We start from the raw sequence: 11,374 nt of genomic DNA, 5'->3' as shown, positions 1-11,374 counted from the left end.
TTTGAAAGGATTTAGGTATAGCATCGGTTGAGAATTTTTACATAAAAATGGCAGATTGTAAAGTATGGATATTGTTTATTTTCAACGTTTTGAGTTTCCGAAAAATTGGATCAGAGTGAGCTAAATATTGCGAATGGGAGCAAATACGGAGTGCCTTTTTTTGAAGGCGTATTGATTTGATAAAAATTACTTCTTTATGAGAACATGAAATAATGAATACCTATTTGAGATTTGGGGGGATAAATATGACGTAACGTGATATTTAACCCCCCCCCCCGAAAGTTGAGTCATGGGATATGAGGCAATCAAAAACAAACAATTCTCTATTGGGGGGGTGCCTAACTGCAAATATAGTGTGATAAGTTTCTTTTGAGAAAGGGATATTCATATGGTAGTTGTTAATATTTAATCTTCAGTTAATACCAATAAATTCACAATTAGACTTGATATGATGGTTGGTATCATTTTATTCAACAAAATACCAGTATATCATGCAGCATGATTATTTGACATACATTGTCCAAGGTATTAATGACAATTCATTTCATTGAAATAATATAAACTCATCAGGCATATATTATAACAAGAACAAAGAATTTGACTAATAATAAAAAAATGCTTCATAAAGCAGTCAAAGTACCAATTACTCACATATCCTTATTAAGGAAAAACACAATATGATGCTGTATTCGTACCTTTCCGAGATGCACATGAAAGAATTTGCAAAGGATCCGAATGTCAAAAATGGCAAGGACAACACTCGCATTTCATGCTCTAAAAGTTTGTTGAAGGTGAATGGGGGTTCAGAAATGTCGGAAATTAATTGTAATTAATTTCAAAAAGTTTGGGATTTTGGTCAACTGAGCCCCATCCTTTCAACAAATATTTCAGGATATAATATGCTTTTAAACTCACTAACTTAGGCATATTTTCTGGGTGTACAGTGTTAAGGGATATTCATATCCTTCTCTAAACATTCCTGAATCTGTGAAAACTGCACTTAATTAAATCAAGAAGCATGTTTTACAGAAGATATCAACAGAACTATGTTCCAATAGTGCATCTAAAAGAAAATAACTTGAAGATAAGTATTTCAGTCCAATAGAAGACAATAATTTAAAGACTGTCCAATAATACAAAATAACATTATACCATCCTTCTAACATTCTAATTCTACAAATGTGCAACAAAAATGTTATCCTCTCCTTTGATTTCATCTATTGATTCTTTATCAAAATGTGTATTTGATCACTCTACAGAATAAGTGCACTCGGGCAGTCCATTGTAAATCTTGTATATTAAGATGCTTCCCCAATACTCATGAGACTTTGATTACACATGGCAGACCTGCCAACCTCTGGGAATGAAAAACTGTATTCTGTGATACAAAAAACTGTATTTTCCCCAAAAAAAGTGTATTTCATAATAAAATGCTTGGCGCACTCGCCCATCACGGCGCTCAAGCTGCATGCAAGCTAAAATGCGCACTGCTCTTGCAGATGAAAAAAAAAACCATTGAAACTTGTGTATTTTTACAAAATGATTGGAAAAAAAAACAAGATACCTGAAATTACATTGATCTAATAACCATATTTGTGTACGTTTTATGAAATAGAGATGATTTTTCTCAATGAATTACGATTTTTTTAAATACAAAAAACGTATTTTTTAAAGAAAAAACGTACTGCCGTATTTTGGTTGCAAAAGCGTACTAAATACGGCTTAAACGTACTGGTTGGCAGGTCTGACATGGTCTTCGAGAAAAGAATTACAAGACATATTTTTCATCATGTATGGAATTGCAATTGTAACCTCATATTAAGGTAATATATCAGAAAAACTTTGTGGAGCCAACTACTCTTTCAGTTTTTCCTCAGTGCTCAAGGCCTTCAATCCGCAAGATCTTCTGGTATATTGCCATATGTCGTTACCATAGCAATGCACCACTATCTGATACATTGGGAGCAAAATGAGGAAATAATTTGCTACATACACTGAGCCCTCTACCCCAGGGAAATGGCAAAGATAGTTAGGTCAAAATATATTGTACTAAACTTGACTATAATAAGTGCCATTTTAAATCTCAAACATCCTAAAAATAAAATTCTGCAGTCTTTTCTTATCAAACTTGATTGTGATTACAGAACTCGTCAGAAAGCGCCATACATGGTGTGCCAGGCAATGAGCCCATACCAATCAGGAGAAAATATTCATAGGGTTACAAACCGTGGGCGCGTCTTGGTCTAGTGGTTCTGACTCTCGCCTTTCAAACGGGGTCGTGGGTTCGAATCCTAGCCGTGGCGTGTTTTCCTTCAGCAAGAAATTTATCCACACTGTGCTGCACTCAACCCAGGTGAGGTAAATGGGTACCGGCAGGAAATAATTCCTCAAAAAGCTGTGTGCACCTGAATTGGTAGCCTAGCTTTAATAACCGGGTAATAATAATAGCAGGGCACGCTGGGAGAACAGTTTTCGGAACTGAAATGGCTACCCTGGGTAAATATGCCGTTATTATTATTATAATGATTTTCCCCCTGACATATCTAAAATGGTCCCTAAAGGTATAAAAGAGGCCCGGGATTCAATATAAAGTCAGGCCTACCAACCTGTAAACATACAAAATAGGAGAGATTCATTTAAAAAATAGGAGTCAGAGCATATTTCCCATAGATGACTGTACATAATATCTGGACAAAAAAGGGAGTTTTCTTTCCCTATATGATATAATGTATATTAAAAATTTCCAACAAAGGAGTAATTGCTTGTAAAGAGGAGTAGCTGGCAGGCATGCAAAGTTTAAAAACTGAAATTTAGCATGAAAATAAAAAATGGTGTGGAGAAAGCGGCAAGCTTTAATTAGAGAAATATTTTTAAGTGAAAATACTTAATAATTTGAGATTTCAAGACAGAATGGAGCTGGTGACTCAAGAAAAGCCAATAATCTCAATAATGATGTAATTTTTACAAGCCCATTCAGTTTTCAAGATCGGCTGATTCTGCATCATGCTATCAATACTAACACCACTCTGATGTTTGGTGAAAATCCATCAATGGATTTAAGTTTTAATTTGTGACATCACATAATCTTAACATGATGCAAGCATCTCTCCCATGTATGTCATGTTGACCCCTCATACCACTTCCATAATTAACATCTTCTAAAGGTTCATGATGATTAATTTCTTTTCTCTTTTTTGGAGCTTCAAGCTTCATATAAATAATGTTTCAATCTTTTCTTAAAATGCACAGGTAAGATCCCAGCATCCTTTACCAACACTTTAAGAAATTATATGAATTCACTTTAAAAAAAAAAACTTCTTAGCTTTGAATTTCTAGAATCGTTCATATAGATGAGTGTGAATTGTTGAATATTTTCCTCTTGATGTGTTTGATATTCTCCTGTTGATCCCTGTTCTTCATCATCTGAGACCACTCCTGGAATGGAACCTGTTGGGTCAAAGGTCATATATTTAAAGATATATATTTTACTTATCTATGCAATTTTCAAAAACAACATTGCTAAAAAGAAGGGTAAACTTTCTGTTCATTTTCTTAAATGGAGGTGTAATTTTTAAACATTCTCTGTCTATACTCATTATGCACTATAATTAGGTTCATTTATATGTATGGTCATAATTCTCTTTATTTATTTGTAATTTTGTGTTGATTATGTTGTTATATTCTTAATACTTAATAATAATTAATAATAAAAAAATTAAGAGAAAAGCTGAGTGTAGGTCAAACGATTATATTTTCTTTTTGATTTGGAAATTTCGATTACAATGCATTTAAAATTAATGTTCCAAATGCTGTACTATTTGGAATCACCAAAATGGTCAGTGCTTGATTTTTACTCTTGCCCTGCTCACGGAAAGGGACTATAAATAACAAAGAGAAGGGCCCCATCTTACAAAGAGTTACGATTGATCCAATCAATCGTAACTCTATGGAAATCCATCAGTGTCATAATTTTTTCTACAGGAAATTTGCACAATGTCCTTTTTAAACAAAGCAGAACACACCAAATTGTCAAGAAATCAAGAATTTATGGATATACATTCATAACTATAAAAATCTTTTTAACAAATTTGCATTTTATATGTTGACTTTGCTGGCTTCCCATAGTTGCGATTGATCGGATCAATCACAACTCTTTGTAAGACGGGACCCAGATCAGCTGTTTTCAGTGGTAGGACGTCTACTGAGCAATCGTCTGTTTTCATTAGCATTGTTCATGAATAACCTAAAAAGAATTCAATGTGAACTATCACTAGACAACTTCATAGAATGAAGGCCCTTTAGCCTGAGCATAAAGCAACACCATAATCGCAATATCATCTGTGACCTGCCACCCAAAAAACCAACAACAAGTCGCCCCAGATGAATTCTTAGATTTTGAACAAACTTGAAAAAGGACATCCTATGCTTTAAAACGATATATAATTTGTCAAAACTGATCACCCACACAAGTACTTGATTGAATGCAGAAGAAATATTCAGTGAGAGCTTCAAAACGGAAGGCTAATACCAAGGTTTGAAGTTCAGGGTTCACTCAAGCATGAGATGTGCATATTGTGCAGTCTCAATGAATTTCAAAGCAGTCTGGAAACATATGGTGTTAAAGAAATTCTTGTACCTTGTATTTTATTCAACTTTACAACTTAATTTGCGCTAAGCATGTAGAAGATGAACTGCTCTTTCAGATAAGCTAATTTTCTAATTTTCATTTTTCGAAGACCACATTATTACCATACAACCTTGAAACTTATTGTTGGTTTACAGTCAGTCCGCAAGCCCTGAAAAAGTAGCTTCTTTTATCCAAGTGATATTCATGACAAGAGGGTTTTTGCATAGTTAATGAGCTTGGTGCGAACCAAAACACCTCTTTTTATTCGGCCATTGCTGCTCTAAATATTGACCAAATTTCATGTTTTTGGTATCTTTGTAAAGAAGAAGAATCATTCTTTTAGGTCATGTGTTTGGATTTTTAAAAGAATGTTGTAATATAGGAAAAACGTTTGATCTAAAACATGAAACAAAATATTTTTTTTCATGCAACAAAAGTTGTTGTTTTCACACTTAATTTCTGTTTGGGCACAAATGATTTTTAAATCATGATAAAGCTGAAGATCTAAGCTTTAATATGATATAATTTGTATAAGAAGATGTATTTTAGATGGGTCAGCAGCCAGCTTTTTATAGGCCAAGTACATTTTGCAGCTCAAAAACAAGAATACTGCGCTCTGATTGGTCATACAGACCACACACCCACGCAAATTCCAATGTTCCCCACACTGGGCCTCTGCAAGGTCACACTCACCATGTGGTAATCTCTTCAAATTACCCGCGCCTGTTTGTTTTGAAAACAGTATTCAGCCAATCAGAACTCTGGATTTTATGTTACTCAGAAATTTCAGAAATCTCGTCTTGCATCTTGATGGAAATAACTGGCTGCTGACCCATCTAAAAGATGCCACATATCAAGAGTGACATTGTAAGAAAGTATAGAGTTTGAGCTTTTTGATGATATAAATAATGTTGGTGCCTAAAACACAAAATGTTGCACAATTTGCAAGTGAAAACAGAGGAAGAAAATTCTGTTTGATGCATCTTTTCAGGTAAAAAATTCACTTACTTAACAAAATATTTCATTCAAAAGAAATGACCAATATAAAAGGGTAACATTTATTCTTGCCCATGGTACAAAAATAATCAATATTACTCAAGGAGAAAGTGGTTAAATTCTTTGAGAAAGAAAGTCTCACAATTCACGAGATTTTGCAGGGACATGAATTCAGCCACGAGAGGACTTGGATAAATCTTGCTCATTTGCTCATTAACACAGGGGCTTGCGGACTGACTGGTTTAAGGTAGCTGTTCATATTATCACCTTCATACTCCATGGCTTCCCAGCTCCTGATTTATTTTGTAATTTGCATAGGAACTAAGAAAAAACATTGGGATTGCATTTTGGCACTTTGCAGTCCTTCATTGATTCACATGTAATGTTAGAAACCACTTTAAGAGCACAATCATTTCTCACTTATGGCTGAAAAGTCTGAAGGTGATTATACGAACTGAAGAGACAGGGGAGAAACTCACATCAAGAACTTGGTAACCGAGCAGTTCTAGCTGTCTTCTCTTCATAGCATGTTGACCGAGGAGCTTGTGTCCTCCATAATGACTATGGTTCCTGGCCCAGACAACAATGGCAAGCCTGCAAAGATGCAAGGAGAATACACATCATATAAAGCAGTGCATCATTTTATGCTGTTTGTAAGTACCCCGAAATTGCCAAATTGACAAGTTTTCGCGAAATCCTTGGTTCTTAATATCAATTGGGGGACACAGTGCACTGTGGTGATGGTGACACAACTTCGTGCAAGTATCATTGTAAGGTTGTTCTATGTACTGTGGAAATGCTGGTAATACCATGAGTGTAAAAATTCATGGGATAAGCAATCTAAATTCATTCCATGTTCATATAAATTATCAATATGCACCCAAGCAACTCCATGAAATGATCAACCTTTTTGTACGCCTGACAAACATTTTTCTTATTTTTAACTTTACTTGTCATAATCTGTTCAAGCTGAAAATCTAAGAGATTTACAACTTTAGAACTTGGAAGATCATAGTCTGACATACATACTTTCAAGAATTACCCACCTATCATTTCGCTTTTGTAAAAGGACTGAAGTGTTTGTAGAGAAATCTGAAGAAAAAAAATCTTAGCTTCTAACAATAATTGACTTTACCATTTTTCTTTTGATTGACTGGGGGCTAGAACAGGTTTCTGCAGAATCCGCTTCACATTCCTCCTCTTATCTTTAACCCTTCTAGGACCATCTTGAACATCCTTCAATTCTGGCGGGGTCTCAGCTCTGGTCGCACTGGGATCCTCGGGGGCATCGCCCCCTTTCGTCATGTTAGCAATCAGATTGGATGAGAGCGTAACAGCATTCTTGCACTTCTGGTTTGAAGATTGCTTCCTGTCATTGAACATGCTATTGGAATCATCATCGGCACCCTGGATGAAGGCACCGGAAATCGGATCACTGGGTTCAAAGGGGATCGGCTGGTTGTGCTCATTGAGACGAACCTCAATATCTGTATGACCATAAGTAGCAAAAGAGCCAAAGAAGCATTAAACAAAATGGTAGTAGAATCTTGTATGTCCACATGGTCAGAACCACAAACTTTCCTATTATGGTGGTCAGTAATTATTAAATTGACTGCTTTGTTTTGTTAACATAAATAAAAATAATATATCTGCTGGGGCATCTAAACCTCATACATCAAAAACATTATTGTTCAGTGCAGTAAAAAAAAACCACACTAATCATTTGATGAGGTGGTGCAAGAAACTTACATCCCAAATCAATTGAAGGTTCCAAAATAAAGCCTAAGTCCTTCAATTAAATACAAATTTTACTTGCTTTGCATTCATCTGCAACTCAACTTTCTTGCAACACCCAATGATGCATGATTTTTAAACATTTACTTGATTTGCAATTGAACATTAGTTTCTTGCAATGCCCCATTAGGCTATCATTTGACCCATGGAAGGTTGATTTACACACCATCCTGAACAACATTTTTATATTTTAACATAAAAGATACAAATTATCTAAAATAATTACCCAAGGTGTTGAAATGAGGTAGAATAGAATGGATCTTATAGTTTTCCTTCCTGCCCACAGCAGCTCTGACCAGTCCAGCGATGAAGCGTACATCAGGTCTATTAGCCATCTGCTGACCGACGGTCGGTGCTATGCTAGAGTGAATCTCAGATCTTAACATGATAGACTGTTACCAGAGGAAGAAATATCAATGAATTATATTCTCATACAAAATATATGGCAATCACATTTATACAGGCATTTCGATTCTTGTCATTGTCTTCAAATACAATGTAGTGTATATTTGCTGGATCCTTTAAAATTTTGCCAAAATTGACTGTATATAAATCCAAATACAAATAGAGCCCAATTAATACCATTTTATTAATAGCCAAGTTTACATGAAGGGATTTCATATTTTCAAAAATTTTATCATGGATTCCATTCGATTAAACATAGAGTACCAGTAATTATTTCCCAATTAAATATTTCACTATTTCAACAAATCAAACATGTATCAATATTATCAGCAATGCTGGAGTAGAAAAAGACAATGGACTGTTTGTTTTTCAGCAAAAAAAAAGATAGATGATCAAAAGGTAACCTTGCCAAGTCTCCACAATTCTTACCTCATCAAGCCTGTTCCCGTTGTACTGTGGACATTCGATCTCCAAAGCTCTGTCTAGAAGAAGCATGTCCCTCCTCAAGTCAATACCTGTTTTGTCCATAAATGCTGAAGGGAGGAGAATAGAAACATCTATTTGGTAAACTGCCGATTCGTCTATTGCCAACTCGTCTACTCATCACATGGTCTACCTTCATTTAGTCTAACAGCAAATTGGTCCAATAACTATTTGGTCTAATAATCACTACGTTTAATCACCAGTTCGTCTATAACTATTTTGGCTCATGACCACTTGGTCTAATTCTCATTTTCTTTTCATTCATTTTGCCCAATTAACACTTGGTCAAATTAGACCAAATGGTATATGGACTAAATGGCTATTGGACGAAATGGTGAGTGGACGAAATGGTAATTAGACCATGTGGATAGTGGACGAACTGATGGTAGACCAAATAGTAGACGAGTTGGTAATTGGACGAATTGGCATTAGACCAAGTGGAAATAAACTCATATATTTTACCAATATCTTACCCTGTAATAAATATAGAGACAAATGTCAGTACATTCTTGACCCCCTGATTTCTAAAAGCCTGGCATGAATCTAAATGGCTTTTTCCTCTTCACTGGTGGAAAGAATTATCACAAGTCATTTGAATAAAATTGATTGGAATTATGGGCAGAGATAATGTTCATTTCTCTTGCAATAAAAGATAACTGTGGAAATCTATTATAAAATGAACTCATTTCAAGTGATGAATAAATGATCATCGGTAAAACATGAAATGATAATTCATATAGAAAATTTATCAATGCCAATATGTTACCATTCTATCTTGTCAAACAACTTCATCAATATTTCTAACTATAACTAGACTCTTTGATGGAATTACGACAATGTCCAAATATTGAAATAGATTGCACCACTACATGAATGGAATACAGGATATTACCAGTGACTGTCTGCAAGAAGTCTTTGCTGAACAATCTGTTGATAAGTTCCCAAGGATAACGCTGAAGATATGCCAAGGACAAGAGACTGGAGACCAGGTTTAGAGGGTATTCCTCCATCTCGCCCTGTAGGTCAACCAGCTGCTCCAAGACTGTTGGCAAGAAGTATGGCTTGTCTGGTAGATACTGCAGAGTTCCAAAGGACCAAAGGATTTTGGTTGCATCCTTCGACCGCCATTCATCGGCCCGTTGCGTGATCTCATTTGCCAAGTTGTCACAGAGTTGAGGATGGTAGATGTGCATGGTTGCATAGGTCAGTAAGATTTGCATACAGGACATGAGTGGATAAAGGTGCAGGAAAGGAGCTACAGCATTTGCCACATACTGGAAGAAATGTTGGTAGCCTGCGTATTGCCTCCTGAAGTGCTTGAGGATACCCACTATGAAAAAACTATGTACACTCTGGATATCACTGCTGCAAACATGGTCGGAGATCTCTAGCATCAGGTCTGATGTTTGAGGAGAAGAATGGGACTTGAAAAGACCTGTACAAACTGTACCAAGTTCTGTGAGAGATAGAGAAGTCAAGTGGTCTGGTAATTGTTTGACAAGACTTTCTTCAAGTCCATCGGGTGCTCCACGATTCTCCCCGATCAGGTAAATAAGTTGAAGTAGTTCTGCAGTACTCATCTTTGGCACATCGACCCTGCAAGCAGCAAAAGCTTCCTCACAAAAACGTGGCACAGGATACCCAATCATTCTCCAAGAGTCCAAGACAAGGAGCCGTGTCCTGAGATCCATGCTTCCTACCCTGTTGCAACACTCCTCATACAGGGTTGGAAGAACATAGTTTCTTGTCCTTATCTGTGCACGAGCAAGAAGAGTTAAAACTTCTGCTAGCTCATCTGTCGTCATGGAGTTACAAACAGCTTTGATAATGATGCAAAGTCTAAGAAATCTTACATCATTATTCAAATCTATCAGCCATTCATCAGAATTCAAACCAAGTGACTTGATACAATCCATGATATCAGAAATAGGAAAGCGAGCATGTTTATCCACCATGATTTTGTCAAGGAATTCCTTGTGAGACATATCAACTGATGCAAGATCTTCCCTTGGCAGGCACACTGCTGTTGACGTATACTGCTCCCTCTCGAGGTAGAACAATCGCGGGGTGTACTTGGAATGAAACGACTCCATACGGGACCTTGGTTCAGACATCAACTTTTCCCTCTCTCTTCGCATATACTGGCTGGCACTAATCATTTCCTTGTTATATAGATATTGCACTTCACTCTCTCTTACATTTGGTTTACCAATATAGGTGTTTCCCGCAACAGATTCTGAGGAACTTTTGCCTTCATCTAGGTCGGGCATTTTCACATGGAATAAGCCTTGCTGGGCAGGCAATTGAACATAATGTCTAACACTGCTGTGGGATAGTCCTGCAAGAATGTGCTTGTGATGAGTAAGTGATTTCCTACCAAAATTGTGAAGGTTAAAACTTGGACTAAAAGAGGATGTCATGTGAGATGAGTTTGGTTCCACAATCCATAGTAATCTCCATATATTCTTCTGTTTTCCTAACCAATGCAAGCATATCTGACGTGCCATTTTTAGTAGCTATATTTGTTTGTATTTTTCTTCAAATGTGATAGGATAGCGCTGAGGTGAACTGGAACTGGCTTCACACAAAGAATCAGTAGACCATTCATCTGATGTGCGGATCTGTAAAATGGAATAAAAGAATGAAATTCAATTAAGAGTTGAGAAAAAACAAAACAATTATATTTTTGTAGCTGCCAGTATCGACATGACCCCTAAATAAACAGTATTGGCCTTTTGTCAGAGAGTGCACATAGATTTCATCGGTGGATAATTTTTTTATACTGCATATATTCAGAACTTGACAGTCATATTAAAGGGAAAGCCATATGGGCAGTGATAGATTTTTTGAGCCATTTTTTGGGGCCCATTTTAGCAAATCAATTTCAGCTCAATATTTGCCCAGAATTACTCTCCAATACCTAGTTTAATCACCGAAGCAATTATCATGGAACCAAATAAACATGCAACCACATCAAGCATCGGAGCCACCCTCAATATCAATATCATCTTCAACTCTCAGTTGGACTCTGCATATGCTTAAGTTTCCACATGAACTGAAGTTACCAAT

The 11,374-nt window shown here is 36.2% G+C and overlaps 1 protein-coding gene across 1 annotated transcript; it reads right to left on the bottom strand.

Moving 5' to 3' along the window:
• Nucleotides 1–449: 449 nt before the first annotated feature.
• Nucleotides 450–10,929, bottom strand: LOC129283672 (FAST kinase domain-containing protein 5, mitochondrial-like). Its single transcript, XM_054919376.2, has 6 exons — nt 9,198–10,929; nt 8,252–8,355; nt 7,644–7,809; nt 6,759–7,110; nt 6,103–6,217; nt 450–3,447 (listed from the first exon to the last, which is right to left on the bottom strand). The coding sequence occupies exons 1-6, from the start codon at nt 10,810–10,812 to the stop codon at nt 3,343–3,345; spliced, it is 2,457 nt and encodes an 818-aa protein (XP_054775351.2). The 5' UTR covers nt 10,813–10,929; the 3' UTR covers nt 450–3,342.
• Nucleotides 10,930–11,374: the final 445 nt, after the last annotated feature.

This window comes from Lytechinus pictus, chromosome 5, assembly GCF_037042905.1.
Source record: "Lytechinus pictus isolate F3 Inbred chromosome 5, Lp3.0, whole genome shotgun sequence".
In the NCBI taxonomy this organism is placed as follows: domain Eukaryota; kingdom Metazoa; phylum Echinodermata; class Echinoidea; order Temnopleuroida; family Toxopneustidae; genus Lytechinus; species Lytechinus pictus.
Note: the sequence above shows the minus strand (reverse complement) of the source record. Positions and strands in the feature narration are given on the sequence as shown.